We start from the raw sequence: 19,889 nt of genomic DNA on the forward strand, positions 1-19,889 counted from the left end.
TACCTGAACTATGTTGTGACTCCTAGTTTATTTTATAGGCACTGCATTTGTATACGATCAGCTGTTGCCCCCTTTAAAAATGGCGCCATTATGGGAACTACGCCGCAGTTTTTCTCACTGCATAGCTTTCAATGTATATATTACGCAAGAGTTAGTTTTTTTATAACGCTCCGGTAAAATTCAGATTTTAAACTTGCGTCTAATCGAATTTTTGGGTCAGTGAACTACGCCTACTGATGCAGATGACAACAGCGACCCTAGCGGCGTTTTCCCACGTCCGCCCAAATATCCGAGGACATGGCACTCCGATGATGGAATTTGTTATCTGCTTTTGTATGGTCAGAAGAAAGTCTAGAAGAAAACGGCTTCACCTATTTGATCCACGATGCTGGCTAATGATACTCTTCGTGCTCTTACTATGCGCATGGCAGCTTTCCGACGCCCAAAGGACGTTTTGCGGTGATACAGAGTGCTGGCACGGGAACTGCACGGGGGACGGACGTTGTTTATGTTACCCTGGCTGGCAGGGCCCTGGGTGTCAACGGTGTGGTGGTCGAGTGAGGTAAAATTATATTTCTGCTCGTTCATTTGCACAGTGCCGTTGTCAAGCGGTGATCCGCCACTAGGAAACCGTCCGGCGCTGTGCGGGGCGTCGCTCCGTGCGCCATGCCTTCGCGGTGGTCTTGGTGATGCCCTCTTTTCTGATGTCGCTTTCTCGATGCACCTCAGGCATTGCTTTTCATCCTTGCTCGCGTGGCACTGACATACCGAATGCAAGTTGCAGCTGAGGGAAGTGTTAAATAGTGACGGCACCTGAGGCGAAATGGGGCTTGAAAGACTGGGATGCCGTTAAAGTGATGCTCGCATAGAAGCACTTGCCTCTGATGCGTGTGGCGGCTGCGCTCTGTTCTGCACGCGGCGTTCAGATTGCGATCCCAAATCTGCGATCTGCGATGAACGGCTCATATGCAGGTCGAAGCTTAGGATCGGTGCAGCAGTCAACTGAGTAACAGGTGGAGGTTGGATGCTGTGGGCCTTATATGCTGCGAACGGCGCTCGGCTTGTTAGCATCTGTCGTGTCGGAGTTCAGCGCATCAGGAGCATTGCGCTGGTTGATAATCGGGTGTTTGGACCGGTTTTTCGGAAAACGATACAACGTGTCTATAATCGTAGAAATAATTACCGTAGCTAAGGAGCGTGCAGTGCGCAGTTTCTTGTTCTGCTGTCGACTTTCAAGAAAACTCGGAAGTGCCTGTCAATTCTAAACCTTCGCGCACGATGCTTTTGGTGTGTAGTGTTTATTTACGAAGTGGCTAAAGTTCCGTTTGCCTGGTTTTCATTTACTAATTGTGTGCAAATTTAGCCAACTACCTATCAGCCTGGGGGATTCACATGACATGGTATGGCTGTGTACTTGATCTGGTAGCTTTGTGGTGTAACATTTTCCAAACTATGAATGCTTAGGCCCTTCCATTAGTACCAATAAGTCAAACGGGAAATTGTATTCTCTTTAGCAAGCTGCATACATGCCAGTGGAAATCTATTTTGCATGGTTCACTGTAAACTTGTTAAATTATTTCTCTGTTGGAAATGTGTTATACTGTGTCTGCCAACATAAGACAGCAGACATCAGCTGCTTCAGTGGGAGTGCCTTTTCCTGGAAAAGTGTTCTGGGAAGCAGTTGACAAAATGTCCAGTTATTTTTCTTGCATATTTGTTTTAAGCTGCGTTTGTAGTTTCTTCTCTAGCTTACCCTTAGTCAAGTTGCAGTGTTGAATCAGTTTGCAACCCTGTTGTTGGTAGAGACTTTCATAACATAATAATGCCGGGTTCCTCTTGACAGTGCATGTAAGTAATCTGCCTGGCTGGTGCCTCAGTGTTGAGATGACCCTGTTATTGCTACAACAAATCCTTTCATTATTGACTGTTAAAAAGCCTGTCAGTTTCATTGACTGGTGTGAGTGCTGCTTTTATAACACAGCTGTATTCACCCGCTGCGGTGCCTTAGCGGTTAGGGCGCTCGCCTACTGCGCCAGAGGACGCAGCTACATTCCCATCTGTGGTGGCTGCATTTCTGTGGAGGCGAAACGCCAAAGGTGCCTATGTGCTGAGTGCTATCAGTGCGTCAAATAATCCAAGGTGGTCTAAATTAATACGTAGCCCTCCACTGCGGCATCCATCATAGCTCATGTGTCAATTCATCTATCTGTGGGCACATTTCCGTTTTTCACCACCTCTATTAGTAACCCTTGTATGCACTCTGTACTGAGATTCAACTACCTTCTGCACCTTCTGTTTACTTGAGTAAACTTCTTGGGGAGATGTTATCTTCATATGTATTGATACAGCCTCTCTTGTTAAAACGTGGAGGGATCTCTGTAATAAAACTCTTGTTTTCTTGCCTTGCAGGTTGACAGAGCCAAATGGGGTAATAACCAATGGGATAGGCAACTACAGCAAAGACATGAAGTGTACTTGGCTCATTGAGAGTGGCATCCGCAATGCGACTATTAGGTTTGAGTTTACACATTTTGAGACTGAGTGTGGCTGGGACCATCTGTATGTGTATGACGGTGACTCCATGTTTGCTCCCATGGTGGCGGCATACAGGCAAGTCCTCTTTTCTCTTCTCATTTGCAAACCACTTCTTTGAAGAATATAGCTCTGTAAGGTACTCTGCGGTTTTCATTTTCACTGGTCATGAAATCCTTCTTTTTATTCCCCTTCTGAGGGCTTTCTTTTTGTTAGTCTTGATACCAACCTGCCAACCCTGTGCATGAGGCAGGTGGTGTGAAAATGAAAGAAGAAACACACTGCGGCAGTGTATGTTTTTTCTTTGATTTTCGGTGATACTATATTGCTTGATAATGTGTCGCAAACTGGTGATGTAGTGCACAAGTATTCTTGCTGTGTGTTTAAATGTGGTGTGTGTTTATAGACACTTTGTTAATAATTATGCAGAGTGATGGTGGCTGGTTGTACTATAGTGGTTGTGTGCAAAACTTCCTCTTTTTCTTCATGCATTTCTTTTTGCTAACTTTTGGTTTCAATATGTCTTAATTTTCGTGCGAGAACATTCTTGTAGCCTAGGTTGATACATATTTTCTGAATTTCTAGCACAAAAAGACGAGGACGCAAGAAACAATGTGGACACTGTTTTCTGTTATTCAGCATTGTGCACATAAGTAATACAAACAGCACCTGTGTGGCATGGATAACACCTAATTTTCTGATTACCCTGTACTGATTGGTTTGAAAAACCTTTTTGCATCGTGTTGTAAATTTATACCACTATCACATGATCACTTTTTGTCTTGTTTGGGTGCAATCCCAATTGATGTTTTAGACACGCTCGACATACAACACTGTTACATGTTCCCACTTTATTCTTAGTGATGCCAGGTGGTACGGTCATACACCTGTAGTCGTACAAGCTGTAGAAAAAAAAATGGTTCATTAATTAGCTAAGTACAAGTAAACAACCCTTTTGATTAAAATATTGCTGTGTAAGTTTCGAATTGTGCACATGTAAGAAGTTAGTTCACTTATTAGTTTGTTCCTTGGGTACAAAGATAGCAGTAGCAACTTTCCAATCCAAATAAAAAATCTTTATTATGTTTCAGGAAGCATTGGCCGTGTGGCAGTGTTGGCTATGCATTAAAGTGGGTCCTAATTGATTCGGTCAATATCCAAAGTGTTTGTGTGACAAAGGTATCACTGAGACAGTGGTAATGACGTCCTGTGTGGCACTATTTTCAGCATGATGAGACAAACTTGGTTCTTAGCTGGGTTCATGCTCAAAGCCTGTGTCTTTCCTACTGTGAGGCATTCTTTCTTCAGAATCATACAAAAATTGTTTTATTCACATTTGGTACTTGTATTCATCAGCTAAAAGCGTACTCATGTGAGATCATGGTTGACATATAAAGCTGAACGGTGCATTCATCATGTTGCAAGCAGCTCATCTAAAATGTTAGACTGTATGTGATACACAGCTGAAAATTGAGCTTGGCTTTGACGTTTTTTAAAGTTCCCTTCCACTTCAATGCTGTGTCAAGGAGGCAACATGGGCCGCACCTCTTTGCATTTAGGCCTATGGTGTCATCGCAGATTATCTCTCTCTAGGTTCTTTGCCCCAGTTTCACTCATGCTTATGATTTATTATTATATATAACAGGTCATTGATAGGTTTGGCATCTGACTTCGATTATCGGTTGATCTTGCAGTCTTCTGGGTTTGCCACAAGAAAGTTTGCTGGACTCAACCTACTCATTTTCTCTGGCTTTTATGAATTGAGACAGTTTGTGTAGGCACATTAAAGTGCCTAGTACATTAACAAGTACATATTAACTGTTAACTGTCAGCATTGATTTAAACGCGAACAAGAGAACTACTGAAGTGCCAACACAAAAATACCAACATATTAGCTCTTCGAGACGAAGTACAAGCGAGGTTGGTTAACACTTCTAACAGGAAGTTTTTGCACGTTTAAAGTGAAATTACCGCCTGCTAGTGTTGAGCTTTCACCGGCTAAGGACTTCTTGTTTTGCTCTTAGTGTTTCAGTTGTCTTGTTAGCGTTTCATTGGTTGCTGATAGTACACTGCCAAAACTGACCTAGTGAAGTACTAGCACTATTGTGATGTGTGCTTTTTTTTATGTGCTGTTTCTCTTTGCATGTAGGCATCATGAGCAACATTCTCAGCCTGTGCCTTATGCAAATAAAAACAGCATAAAACAATTTGAAATCTGGGAGGCATTTAATGCTGGTAATGTTTCCAACATCAGTGAAATAGTACTGTGCCATATAGAGGCAGCTTTTCTGTGTAGGCAGATAATGATGAGATATATGGTGTAATAACTATATTTATTTTATACATGCTTTCATATTTAAGAAAAAAGATAGCAAATACTTTGATGCCACTCAAATTTCATTGCTGACATATTTAGTGCTGAGCAGCTACATTTTACCCAACGGCACCTAGTGTACTAAATGTGTTATTCAAGTACAAAGTATTTGTTCACAGTTACTACCAGAAAGTAGTGTCTAGATATCCTTCTAAGCTTCTTGTACTTGCTGTAAATAAAAGCGTGAATGAAGGGAATAATCACTATTAATAAAAAAGAACAAACCAGGGTCATTCCACACAAAACGTCCCGGACCCGAAAGCGACCACCGCCGATTCTTTCGAAAAAAGTTGACTAGTTGACGATTGTGTGAATGAAGTTTCAACAAAGTATTTTTCTCTAACATTTTTTGCTCACATGAGTGACTTTTGGCATTTCCACGATGAAGCAAAAGTTGGTTGGAGTTAGAAATTTTTGGATCGAATGTGAAATGGTACAGTGACAAACATTATTTTAAAATATTTCATTTGCGTTGCTCTTTCATGTCACTTGAGTAATGAAACCCTGCAAAAATTTTCCACCTTTTTTGGTTCAGTAAAAAAGCAACAAACTGTGTCGTTTTCAGAAATTTTTACGTAAACATCGTTACCCTATCAGCTAGAACTTTCCCCCCCTTTCATGTGTTGCTATAGTTCATGCTAAAAATAATTTGAAATTGTTGAACAGACTTTTTTAAAAAATATTTATAAATTTTGCAGAAAGTGAATTTTTCCTGAGATTCGGACTAAATCAAGGATCAAGGCCCTCCAGATTAACATACATGAGATGGCTCATTATATATACCAACTTTGTTGCTTTTAACCTAGAAATTTTTAGTGGAGTTAATTGTGTTTGAGGTGAGAAAAAAAATTTTTGAAGTCCGGAACCAGCTAGTTTCACTTCTAGTTTTAGTCCTAGTATGGCACTTTGGTTGAAATAAATATTTAATGTATCTTTTGCCTACTTGTACTGTTTCCTCCCATGGGGTAAATTGTGGGAGTTTTTGTCAGATTAATTTTTGTGGTGCAAAATCGGCCTTTTGTATATTTTGGTACAAGGCTGTTGGAAGTGAAGCAGTCATTTACATTATTTAAATAGGATATGTGATTTTTGTGCTGGTTTGCTTCTGTCATTAATTTTTGGCAACAGTTTGTCCCCCCCCCCCCCCCCTTTTAATATGTGTATCATATTTCAAGGTAGAGACTATGAATTAATGTGCCATCTGCAAAGGGTTGGTTTATTCTGTGGGCTTCTATTTGATTCTATTTTAGGTAGGTGCTCTGAGAGCAAATGATATGTTATGCCTGAAAGCTTGGCTGTGCGTTGTCCTCTGGGGAACAAAATAATGAAAAACGGACTGCTTTGGTTGCTCTTGTAATGTGTGCTGTCCTTTTAGTAGACATCTATTTGGGATGGTGTAAAAGAACTTGGATCATTTTGTACTGTTGAGGGGCTATTGGTAACGTTTCACAGTTTTGCTTTTAACATATTCTTATCTGTCATCTTTTTTCAGTGGCCTCCTCTTGTCAAAAGGAAGTTCCACAAAGCTTCCTGAAATTGTCACTCATTCTGGGAGTGCCTTTGTTCATTTTTACAGTGACGCTGTATATAATATGAGCGGATTTAACTTAACTTACAGGTGCGTAACTCGCTTTCTTTTTTATCTTCTGAAGTCATTCAAATGTGGCAGTTCATTATGACTGCATCGGACTCTGAAAGCATGAACAGTGTTATAGAAAGAGCAGTATACAGAGCTGATACCAGCTCTATTCTTTTATTTCACGTCATCTTTGATTGAACTTTCTTAAATGCTGTTTTCTCTTTTCTTTTTATTTGAGGAGGGGATCACATGATGGCCTTTTTACTGTTTTGGAAGCTTTCTCGGCATTTGGTTCTGTTCTCTTAGTGTCTATCTCCAATTTTGTTTTTCCCTTTCTGGCATCGCATATCAACTGGGACCTTAGAGAACTTTCCTTTCTCTGAGACATTTTGCTGCCGTGCTCTGTAATCTCAAATTTGTTGTGCTAGTCTGCCGGTGGCACCTTTGAGGGACATCGGGCCATTCATCGTTCACAGTTCTGGAGGTATTCAGGCAACTGGAAGTCGTCTGGACTATAGTCACGTTTAGTTATGTTCTTTAGGAGCATGCTGAAAGGGAACTCATGTAATGCTTGTCTTGGTAGCTTTAAAGCCTGTGTCTTACTACATGCACCTGCTTGTGTACGGGGTCCAGTTTTAATAAAGCAGTGCATGCAAATTTGATGTTTCTTGAAGTGGCACAGAGCTTTCAGTAAGGAACTGAAAATGTATGAGAATTTTTAGGTTACTTTATTGAAGGCTTTAGTCCTCTGTCAATTTAGAAAAAGAAAGGAAGTATGCTGTTGTCTTGTTTTAAAGAAAACCTATGTTAAGTGGTTTGACTCCTAGTCTCAGGCATCTTAAAGTCTGTTTTTGAGTCCATTTTAATGTATAAATTATGCCTTTCCAGATGTACATTGTTCTTGTGTGTGCAAAAATTTAAATGAGTTGAGACACCAAATTTTAGTTGTTTTTCCTCTTTAGCGTGATGCACAGCATATTAGAAAACAGACAGCAACATGGACTGTGTGAACAAGTGGTAAATAGCTTATAATTGAGTATTTTTTCTCTCACGCTGTTTCACTTTCGGTTTCAACTGCCAAACGACGGCTCTGATGTAACAGATGTGTTCAGGACACGTGGGGCATACAAAATTATGCCTATGAATGTACAATTGCTGCTTTCTTCGTTTTAATTCACATCAACTCTTGTGCAAGCCTGCCCAAGAGTTGGAATGGCAAAAAATTAACAAAGACTATATCACAGTTTTTGTTTTCTGTGACGTCACATTCATTGTTCGGTATTTGAAATTGAAATGACATGAGAAATTAAATCAAGGTAACTGTTCAGCTAGTGTAGAATTTTCTGTCGTGACTCATGTATACCATCGTGCAGCACATCACTCCACTCCAAGGAAAAACAAACATAAATCCAAAATTTGGTGTCTCTTTGAACTCTCTTCAGGGAAGAGAATGAAGCTGAGTAGCACTTCCCTGTGGTTTGGTCTCAACTGGATTCAAATGCTTATTCTGTGCCATTTATATGAGGCAAAACAGAAAGCTGAAATGGAATATGTAAAAGTCCTAGTGTCATTGAGTTAAATATGCATGTTGCACAGGGGTTTCAAGACTTGTGATATCCTCATTTCATCAGACTTGAGGTAATTGCAGTGCTGTTACATGGTAGATCTGTTGACTTAAGAGGACTTAAGGCAGTCTTGCAAAAATGCTTTCCTTAATTGTGAGACACGCTTAACTGACTATAACATTAGCTTTGTTTTTTCAGGTGCATTGCATTTCACTCATGATATTTTCATAAACTTAAAATGTTTTGTTGCCCTGTGGCAACATGAGGACTGCTAGTTGCATCATTTTTTATCACTGTGCTTTACCTTGTTTTAACAAAATGAATTTTTAAACTTGTTTTGAAACTTGTTTTGTAATTTGCGGCATCCACCCTCCTACAGTCGTATGCTTTTGCACAGTTGCTAGGGTCTAGGTGCAAGATTGCATGCTTATGTGTCTGAAAGACCTTTGAATCACTCGTTGAAGTCTTGATGCGGTCATTTGGCTTAATTGTTGGTTTAATGTTGGAGTTGTATGCATAGCTATAACCAGTGGGTAGCGACCCAATAGAGAAGAGTATTCAGAGTCCTTTGGCCCAAGTGGAACTTCCTGTGCAGAAAAATAGAATGCGCACTAAGCCTAGCTGTATGCTTTTATCTAGCATGGATACTTTTTTTCTGGATTTAATTTTTATGGCTTTTGAATAATGCAATGAAAAGTAGTGAGAGCATGTGTGACAGGCATTTGATGGCTTTGGGGAAAAAAAAATAAGACTTCTGTTCTTAATCTGAGAAAAACTATTTTTATGCTTACAACTGTATAATGGCACATTAAAGGCTGCTGTTTGACCCTGTGTATTGTGCTGTGTCACATGCAGCGTCAACGGGTGCTCGCGCAACTGTTCCTCCCACGGTGAATGTGTGGATGGTGCATGCCAATGCTCGCCAGGCTGGTCAGGAGATGACTGTAGCACGCAAGTGTGTCCACAAGATTGCAACGGTGGTGCCTGTGACAAGGAGGAGGGGCACTGTATTTGTGACACATCCATGAAAGGTGAAAAGTGTAGCCTGCGTTGCCATCAATTGCTTTGTTTTGTGGCTTTTCTCTCCTGTTTTTGTTTCAGGCCCCCTTTTTTTATGCATTTGACTTCACTCTCTCTTTCTTCCACTCGTGCTCTTTTGTTAAGCAATGTTATTCTTCGTCATTATTGATGAGTATGTTCAGTGCTGACTCATCTCATCTGATCCAGTTCAACTGACTCAACGAACGTGGTCAAGCTTGGCCATGTTGGTTGGGTCAGCTGAGATATGTGGAGAAACCAGCTTGCCCAGTTTCACATATGGGTGTGATGGTTTGAGAAAAGAAATTTTTGCTCGGGCTAAGGTAAATTTTCGTGATAGTATGGCACGACAGCAAGCAGAGAAACCCGAGTTTTATTCTCATGCTTTCTGTACAGTAGATTAACTCTTTCCTTACTGCGCAAAGATGGCCAAATTTGGATGTATTGAATTTTTTTTTTTTTTTAGAATCTCCTAATGCATCGCACATTGTAGTGCATGATGCAGCTTACTAGTTGCACTTTTGAACGAAAAAAGCACCAGAGTTGTGTATGCAGAACTTTTTAAAAATTGATTTGGTAACGCAAAAAGAGATTACAAGCAAAACAAAAATAAGCCGCTGTACTGAGCCAGAAATTGACTACAGAAAAAATTAAAATATACTAAACATTGCATATGTTCTTAGCTACCATTCTTTGAAAATTTTGGCTGCGTATATAATACTCTGCACTTTCCATGGCCTTTCAAGTTAAGCAAAATGACTGCTGTGCCACTAGAGAAACCAGTCACGTGCAGACATTTAAGTGGGACATGCTGCACATTACACTTGTTCTGAGTTTTTTTTTTTTCTTATAGCAGACCTTGTGGTTACTACTTAAAAAAAAATTTTTTTTTGCTTGTAGTAATAATAAATAAAAAGATCACTGAAAAAAGCCCTAAAAGAGGGTGTGGCTTTTCCTGACATCATCATAATCAAAAATCTGCTGACGCATTTGGTAAAATATCTTTGCAGTATGTTATAAAGACCCTAAAGCATCAAATAAAACCACTCTCGTCATTTACAAATCAAGCACACGGCATAAAATACAATTTGAATGGCAAAACCAAATGCGTGAGCACGTGCTGATGTCACGGGCTTCTGAGGCTAAGTGTCGCAATCGGAACTGAAATCCGACCATTCCACATACCGTAAAAACCGGAATATAGGTCAAACTTTTTTCAAAAAACCATGGTGAAAAGTCGACCCTCGTCTTATATACCGGTCATTGGCGGAAAAAATACTGAAGTCTTGCAACAATGGGTGGCTGAAGTCAACAGCCACCATCGCCATCAGCAGCAGTGCCGCCATTTTGCGTTTCAGTAGATGCAAAGCGGAAGCTAACGGCTACTTACTGTCGCCTTCAAGAAAAACACGATTGAGTACGAGGAAGCTCACGGGAACCTGGCGGCACAGCGCAAATTAGAAGTATCCGAAAAGAGCATTCAGTACTGGCGGAGGCAGAAGCTGCGTATTACAACTTGCAGCAACCAGAAGAAAACATCATTTCGTGGGCAGACCGTAGTGTATCGAGAATAGGAAGGAAACGTTGCGCTGCGAGCAAGATCGCTGCCTGTGACTGCCGAATGCATCCGCGTGAAAGCGGCAGAGATAACGCGTGCCTTTAGACTCACGAGGGCGCAATTCAAAGGCTCGCCATCCTGGTTGTGGCGATTCATGAAGAGGAGGGCTTTGCTCTACGGCGCCGTACTTGCCTGTGCCAGAAACAAACACGTGGGTCGATTGGTGCGCGATATTGTTAAAAAATTTGCCGGGTGTACATACAAGCAGCATTTAAATGAAATTAAATACTGTCACCATTGTGCAACCTCTCGAGTCGCATTTGTTTCAAAGTAAGGATGTCTTTCGGTACTTTTCCCATTGAAAAAGATCTTTTTCATTTTTAGAATTGGTTAGTTAGGGGGTCGACCTATATTCCGGTCCGACCTATAGTCCGGTTTTTACGGTAGTTGTCTAACTCACCACTACTGCTAAAGAAATAGACAGCATAAGAATCGACAAAAGTGCTCAATGTAGCCTTTCGTCTTTGAGGAGCTCATGGCGAAACGGACACCATGATTAGCGACCGGCGGGCTATGTCCGGTCAAATTAAATTTTCACCTCCTCACATAGAAAATGAAAAAAAAACAAACCAAAAAACAACTGAAGTCAAAGAAATGGTGTTATAGGAGCAAACTAGATGGTGCAGTTTGTCTAGGAGCGCCATCTTGAATTTTCCAAAACATAGGTCATATATGACCCATGGCCTATGGTGCGGTAAGGAAAGAGTTCACGCAAGAAACATGCTAGAAAATTTTGGATAGTGTACGGGTACAAGCAAAGTGAAGAATATGTCGGTTATGACTAGGCTTAAGTGCAGACAAGGTTTGCTTCCATGTTTTGTGAACACAGATTTTTACACCTAGTGTGGTACCATTGCAAAATCACATTTGAGTGCAGTTAACTAGGTTTTATTATAATTAGTAGCCATTCTGTTGCCCGCTCACGTCTATTTTGCGAAAGCACTATTCTGATGGGTAAACCCCGAGCAAGATCTTACAATGTTTGTATGCTTGCAGTGTTTGTGGGTTTATACCAAGTGAAATAAATAAATAAAAATAAATCAAATAAATATCTGCAACTGGGATTCGAACCCGCAGTGGCATGAACAGATCAGCTTCGCTGGCCACTGTGCGAGGGCACTAGGCTATCACCACAGCCCAACATGCCTCGTGTCAAACTGCAACACACTCTTATGCTGCGCGTTGCACATCGTCTTCATCAACAAATACTACTATCAAACTAATATTCGCACTTTGATCTATGTGGTGGTAGTGACAGAGATATGCGCTGCATGCATTGGTGTGGACAGTGTTGTAACAGAAACATGGCACTAGATACGTGTTGGCGTTGGCAGCATTGCTGCAGAAACACGGCACCGGAGCATAGGCTGCCGGCGTACGTTGGGTAAATAGACATGGGCGTTGAAAAAGTTGAAGACGCGCATAACTGGCTCCCTGGGTCAATGGACGCCTCAGTCGCGCTTTCAGGTATATGGCGGGGGTGTCCACCTGCAAAAGACTGTGATTGCGCACAATATTTCGTGCTTAGTAGTGCTAAACCACCAGCCATTTTTATAAGCAAAAAAAAAATGAATTTTTGGTTTAAAAACTATCTTCATAGTATTGCTCGCGACTATTTCAGTCTGAAATATTGAAGTTTTGTACTCCACAGAGTCCAAAATATCGGTCGCGAAAATGTACTATCAGCAAGAAGTGAAACGGGAACAAGATAGTTCAGCCACAAGCAGCAAAATAAGATGCTCTTGGACAGGGGAAGATAAATGCTGGCAAAGGGTGATTTCAGTTCGAAAGCATGAAAACTCTTCTGCAGAAGTGTTAATCAATGTCTCTTGTATTTTCTCTCCAGGAGCTAATATGTTGGCGTTTTTGTTCACGTTTCATTCGTTGCTGATAGTACATGTTCCCATGAGGTGCATGACGGTTCCTTAGCAAGGTCCGAAACATTGCGCAAGTCTGAATTATTAGAGTCTGAAAAATGTGTCGGCTGCTGTAACAGCGACAAATTTGCTCTGAAGCGGGTGACCTGGAAGCCGCCATCTTGTCTACGCTAATCTCGTAGGGTACATATGGGCCAGGCATGCAAAACTGAAATTTAAGCGTATGCTAGCCTAACGTACGCAAATGCTCGGTCTCGATTAGCGTTTAGGGCATGCGCATTGCGCATTACGCTATTTTCAGTGTACGCTATTCCTTTGCGTATGTCTGCGTGCACTGTACTAGAACTGCCTATTTACACACAACTGTTATTTCAACCAACCACCTGGCTTTCTTTTTGTTAATCATGGTTGAAGGCAATGTGCACACCTATCTGGATTTTTGATGGGGATGAAACACTGCAGTGCAGCATTTACATTGCTAAAGTAAGTTAATAAGAATGTGTATATGTAGGTGAACATTCTGTATAAGGGGATGTCCAAGCTGCTCCTACTCAATGCAACAGCACTTTGTGCCGATAACCCATGTCATGTCTTAATGTACTAGTTACATACAGTGGACTCCTCCTAAACGGAACTTGAAGGGGATTTAAAAAGTGTTCCATTTATCAGAAGTTTCATTTAAGCAAAGCACACATATTTCATGAAGAAATATTTATTTACTTTGCACCAGCCCTTACTGATGTGGGTATGAAGAAAAAAATGTATTAGTTGTGATCTGTTTTACATTCTTCAGTTGCTCTTTCACAAAGTAACTGTGCATATTTGAAAGGCTTTGCAAAAATTCTGTGCACCCTTCACGTTCAAAGTAGTGTTGCAAAAGTGCAACTGCATCCCTAGCTGCGCTGTCTGGCACTGCACTGGGCACAGGGTCCTCGCACTCATCACTGGAGGAAGAGTGGTCCTCGGCTTGCACTTCTGCAATAATTTCTTTGAGGCTTTCTTCGCGACAGGTGCGTACATTTGCATCCATGTCCTCATAGTCCTGTCGTGAGAAAGGGGCAGAGGGCACTATTTGATTAAATGTAGTGTCTGCTTCTTCATCACCAGTACCTGCCTCTTCATGGGCTATTGGATCGTGTGCTTCGAAGCCTGCATGTTGGAAGCACCTCTGCACTGTTGTTGCCTGAACTTGTTCCCAGGCATGGGCCAATATGTGGATAGCAGACAGCAAGTCAATTACATAATCCTTTGCACTGTCAGCACAAAGCAGCATGCGGTGAAGCAGTTGGCAGCGAGTGGACCTTGACATTCTGGATGAGTTCTTGGTCCATTGGTTGGATGACAGCAGTTGCATTGGCAGGGAGGAATTCAAGGCTGATGGACTTCAGCCCTTCCACCTGGCCATGGGCAGGGCAATTATCTACGATGAAGACAACTTTCCTGCCCTGCCTCGTAAACCTTGTGTCCTCCTCCCGCAGATAATTTTCGAAAATTGCCGTTGTCATCCACGCTCTCCCATTCGCAGTGTACGACACAGGTAGATTTCGAATGCCCTTGAAGCAACGTGGGTGTCTCGATTTTCCTACCACCAACAGCTTTATCTTTTCATCGCCTGCCATGTTAGTGCCCACCAGCACGGTAATGTGCTCTTTGCTGCGCCTCCCACCTGTACAGGTTTCGCCTCTGTAGGTGAGAGTCTTCGATGGAAGCGCCTTGTAGAAGAGGCCCATCTCGTTGACGTTGAATACGTCTCGTGGCTCATAGCTGTTTAAAATCCCCTGCAGCCGTCTGCGTTGCCAGTCAGCACAGACTTCTCAATTCACTGCAGCACTTTCACCTGAGATGGTTTTGAAGACTTGGCCATGGCGCTTTTTAAATCTGCTAAGCCATCCGTCGCTGACGCTGAAATTCTCAACCCCCATTTGCAGGGCTATCTCCCGTGCCTTCTGCTCCAAAATGGGTCCAGTTATGGGAAAACTGGCACTTCGCGCACGCTTAAACCGCAGAAAAAGAACCTTTTCAAGTTCTTCATACGGTGTCGTCCTCATACGCATCCGGTTGGAAGCGAAGGTCCCAGACTTCACAGCTTCTTGAATGGTGTCTTTGTTTTGTTTTTCATGATCCGCAAAAGCGTTGACTTCGGGATGTCGAACTTCTTCACGACTTCTGTTTTTGAAAGGGAACTTCGCTCAAGCTCCTGCAGAACTTCTTTTCAAGCGAGAGCGCTTTGTGCGCCCGTTTCTTAACGCTCTCCATCACGTCGACACACCGACAACACCGATCGCACGTAGGCCTAATGCAGAACAACAACAAAAACAAAATTAATCAAGCGCCTTACTGGATTGGCTTGTCCCGGCTATAGCGTTGGCTGCGAAGAATTTGTTCATGGTTGCGAGACTGCCGCTGACATATGCGAGCACAAATACACTCAGGAGGATTCCAAATTTTTACCTTTTGTGCCGTTTAGCCGAGGGTAACAGGCTAGTGGTGTTCCAATTAAGCAAAGAATTTTACTGTGGCAGATATACAAAACCTACCAAGTAACCCTGCTTAATTCCGTTTATGCGTAAGTTTCGTTTAACCGAGTTTCGTTTATTGGACGTCCACTGTAATGTTCAGCATGCTTCGCAGTAGATACTGCCAATATTTATGCATAATTTCTATGTTACCATTCTGGCATATATTGGTACATCTGCTGAAAACACATGTGGTTGCTCAAAACTGGGGCTTTTTGTGCTTCAAAAATTTGTCCAAAAGCTCACATGCAATCATTGCGACTGATGCAGAAGAGTATGTGCTAGCATAGCAACTCTGATTGTGTGGCTGATTTGTGTTGGCGGGCTGAATTCACACACCACTGGTGATTAAATGATTAAAGTTTTGATTATTTGTGTGTTGTTCAATTAGTTCAAATGAGCTATCTAGTAGCCGTCAATTTTCCTCTTCGTTGTTGGTTCTGAGCTTTTCACTCTCGTGCACTGAGGCTTGAAATCAACAACGCTAAGTTTTGCCTGATTACTAGTGCTAGCGCATTAAAAGTCAAAAATCGGTGTTCTCAGGTACTGATTTTTCACTAGCCTTTTGGTCTTTCTTAATGTCCCAAGTAGTACTTGCAAGATTAATACCCAGGGTGGAACAGTTTATGTATGGGGGTAGTTAGCATGAAACAAACATAAATTGTTGCCTTTCACAGGTGAAGACTGCAGCATTGCAGTGAGTGCTCCACACTATGAGGCTCAGCCTGCAACTGGCTGGGTGCGTGGACGAGCCATGCACCAAGCACTGATCCTGGGTGATGCCATGTGGATCCTTGGTGGGGAAAGCTTCACAGAGCTTGACCAGCAGATCGCCAAGTATGACTTCATCGCTCGGAAGTGGCACACAGTGAAGCCAACCACCACCAGTGCACCAGCCAACCGTTATGGTCATTCAGTGGTGATGTATAGGGGTAAATTGTACCTGTTTGGGGGCACACTACGTGATGGCCGCACTTCTAATGACTTGTGGCGCTGGGATCCTGAGGAACTGCGGTGGGCTCAGCTTTCGCCGCACCAACCCGAGTGCCAAAATGAGCTGTGCCCACCCTTGACTGCATCTGGCCACACGGCTGCCATCGTTGACAACACCATGGTGGTCATCTTTGGACACAACCCCGACTACGGATACCTCAACGTTGTGCAGGAGTATACTTTTGGTAGGTTCAGATCAATGCTTATTTTAGAAGCATTGCAATACCTCAAAGCAGCATGATAAGGCCAGCAAGGACGGAGGGATAGAGTATTATTGCTGTGTCACATCTGTCTTCCCCTCCTGTCTGTATTGTGCTTGTCAACATTTATGATCTCTTGTAATCTTCCTCAGCATCGCCTCTCAAAGAAGTCACAATTTATGCAACACATATGCCCATGTTTTGTCTTGCCACAGTGTAGTGCTGATGTTTCTTCTGTAACAGTCTGGTGTTTCAACCTAAGAAGTGTTATGTGAGCTTATGATTTTCTTGAAAGCCACTGAGTTATGAAAACTGTTATTACTGGTATGACATTTAATGCCTTCTCTTCTGCACAGATCATATATACCAAAACCTAAAGCACATTAAAACATTGCACAGTGCCAGTATTTTTGGAATTGAGTTTGGCCTTGGGAAACAGTCACTTGCTGCACAGGAGTACTGAGAGTGATTGGGGGGCATGTTGTAACAATGGACCACTATTTCTGAAATCAAGACTTGTATGGCATTTCAAAAGTCAGCATGTATGCCTGAAGTAGGGCAGTGATATTAATTTTTGATTCCTGTTACTATTGATTGCACTGGCTGACATTCATTAAAATTAGTTCCAGTGCTCAAAATGCATTAGTGTTATTTTGGTTAAACTAACTCCTCTTGAATTTGCATATTAATATAGCTTAGTTTTTGCCACTTCTGTCTCGAGTTTGTGTTGAGCATGTAGACTAAATAAAATAATTTATTAGAAAGTTCAAGTAGTGAGCCAAGTGAACATGCATTCTAATACATTTTTTAATGTTGTTTTTTCGGTGTGGTTCAGAAATGTACTTTTGCTTGAAAGTGGCTTAAGTGGATTTTTATTTCATATAAGAAATTTTTGCCTCAAACAAAACTTGGCATTCTCTTCAGCATAGGATAGTTGCTTGCAACTTTTCTAATCATATGGAATGCTGTATATTTTTGTGCTCTTGAATGAGTGAAATAAAACTTTCTTGTGTTGTAATGTAAAATTTTCTTTCTTCATGCAGGTACCAATAAATGGGAGATTGTCCAAGCAAAGGGAGCCATTGTGAAAGGTGGCTATGGTCACTCGAGTGTTTATGACCCCGTCAGGCGCCAGATTTTGGTGTTTGGGGGTTACCATTCACAGACGACCACAGGCGTTGTGGTGGATTACCTGTACTCTTACCAACCACTTGAGCGCACCTGGTTAGTATGCACTGTGTTACCCTCAAGAATGCACTGTGCTTTTAGAGCCAGTTTAAAATTTGAAGGACAGTGTAGCCTCCATATGTCGTCTCTTTCTGTTGAATGCGTTGATCTTCTACATATCCGCTGCCACAAAACAATTATGTGGAATAATCACAGGCTTTTGTTCTCTGATTGAAGAGAAACTGAGAAAAGCAGGGTAGAGAATGAAAAATCTATGCAATGTTTACGCTGTGTAAATCGCTTAACTCAGCGTTAGCAGTATGCAGTAAGTAACCATTTATTCATCAATCATTGTATTCCTCTACCTCGAGGCTGTCAAAGCTCAACCTATCCACCTGTTTTGGGCCATCCTGATCGAACCATTAGACGTCGCCGTTTCGTATTACCCAAGGGGTGTGCATATAGCGGCACCAAGCATCCTCTACTCTCTAGGCTGTTGAAGCTTTCCATTCCCCTCTCTAAGATTTCTCCTCACACACCCATTCTGCACCATCATGGTCATGTGGTGAGCAAGGCGACCGTACAGTGTGAAGCATCCCTCGCTAAACACTCCCTTCTCCTCTCGAGCGTTGCACACAGTGCCCCCAAGCAGTCACAGTGCGAACGTATGTCGATGGTGCCATGCATGCATCACTAGCGCATGGCTAGTGGAAACGGCTCCCACTGTAAAAAGACCTTCCGGCGGCACTGGCTGGGCACTTATTTTTTATTCTTTTTCTTGCCCATTCTAATATATGTAAAAAGAGCTTGTTATGTTCGGGAATGATTGCAAGGGCCTTAGGTTTCTAGGGTGTGTAATAAAACTTTTGTATTCTAGAGTCTGTCCATTGCGGAATGCACCATGCCATTGTTTTGTGTTCTTGGTGTGTTGGTGTGCTTGTTTTGGTGTTGATGGTTTGTACCATCATCATTGCATCTTTCCTGTTTTCTTTTGGGATGCATATGATAGTATGTGACTGTCTACTTGGTGTTTACAGCAAGAAGTTTTGATACGTAAGAAACGGATCTTGGTTATGCCTTGCATTAACTCTTTCCTTGCCATGATGAAAATGACCTTATTTTGCCGGTTTCAGTAGCTCTTTTTTGTAAACACTACTGCAATTAAAATTTAATGAAATACTCAAAAACAAGGGTAAATAAATGTGCTTTTTAGGCATACAGTAAAACCTCGATAATTCAAACTCTGTTAATTTGAAAATCCTGGATAATTCGAAGGATTTCTGTGGTCCCATAATTTCAAACAAATTTTACCGGGTAATTTGAAGCGGTGCCATGCACCAGCCCGGTTAATTCAAAGATCTGACGTACCGTGCGAGGATGTCCGATCCCGATTTCGCTGCAAACCGATGAAGCGACGGCCTGTCGGAGCTGCAAGGCGGTGCCTTAGAGGGATGCTGATTAGTACTAATGCCGATGTTCGATATACGAAGCGCCCCAGCCCCAGTACTCTCAGCGCAAAAAACCGAAAGGCAAACTTCTGATTCCGATAATATCCGGGGGTCCAGGGTGTGTGTTGCACTGGAATCCGAAACTACAGACTGTTTGCGGTTGAATTTGCCACTTGCAGTTGGGCAGCACGCAAGTGTGGAGGCAGGGTGGACGGAATTTTTTTTTTTCGCTTTTTATTTCCATTGGCTTCAGACTGCTGTCCTTATGATTACATCGTTACGCGTTTGTTGCTTTGAGTTGCACGCGTGCTGCGACGCCATCCTGTGGGAAACCACAAAACAGAATGCGGTGATGGGACGAAGCACGCGGGGCAGGGGTATGCGTCGACATGTTTTTTTTTGCCAGCAAGGGCTACGAGCTCAATGATCAACGATATACGGCAACCACAAAGTCCGTCCAGTAAAGCTGGCGAGTTCCCGCAATGCAATTTTTTTCCCTGGGTCTTTTTTTATTTTCTGTGGACAGTTAATTCGTTCGGAAACCCTGTTAATTTGAATATTTTGCACAGTTCCAACGACTTCGAATTAATGAGGTTTTACTGTATAAGATTGAATAACGAGTTGTGCTTTGCTACAGAAAATTTTATTTGCCAAAAACAAGATTTTTAAATAAAAACTTGTGAAGACACTTTTGTATCTAAAATGAAAAAATGCAAAGAATTTTCTGTAATATGTGAAATGTTTGGTATTCTATTGGCCGCTACTTGTGAAAAAAATCAAACTTCTATCTTGAGTAGTATTCTTGTCACAAAACAATAACTGGAAACCCTATAGTTGGGCACCGGAGCGCGGCCGCCTGTGGGACAGGCTGGTTTCCATCATCGCTGATATTAGAACTGAATCCTGACGAAAAGGCAGTATGTTCAGACTTGCTGCTGCTTGAGTAGTCGATAAAATCAATCGCACACAAAGCGGAGTCCTG

General features: G+C 42.0%; 1 protein-coding gene across 1 annotated transcript in view; it reads left to right on the forward strand.

The window, feature by feature from the left end:
- The first annotated feature begins 256 nt into the window (after nt 1-256).
- The window catches only part of dsd (attractin-like protein dsd), a 116,158-nt gene continuing 96,525 nt past the window's right edge, over nt 257-19,889 (forward strand). Inside the window, exons 1-6 of the mRNA XM_077645532.1 lie at nt 257-562; nt 2,410-2,610; nt 6,399-6,524; nt 8,906-9,081; nt 15,777-16,277; nt 17,336-17,516. Coding sequence (XP_077501658.1) covers nt 309-562; nt 2,410-2,610; nt 6,399-6,524; nt 8,906-9,081; nt 15,777-16,277; nt 17,336-17,516 — 1,439 coding nt within the window. The 5' untranslated portion in view covers nt 257-308. The remainder of the gene's footprint in view (nt 563-2,409; nt 2,611-6,398; nt 6,525-8,905; nt 9,082-15,776; nt 16,278-17,335; nt 17,517-19,889) is intronic.

Source organism: Amblyomma americanum, chromosome 1, assembly GCF_052857255.1.
Source record: "Amblyomma americanum isolate KBUSLIRL-KWMA chromosome 1, ASM5285725v1, whole genome shotgun sequence".
Lineage (NCBI taxonomy): Eukaryota > Metazoa > Arthropoda > Arachnida > Ixodida > Ixodidae > Amblyomma > Amblyomma americanum.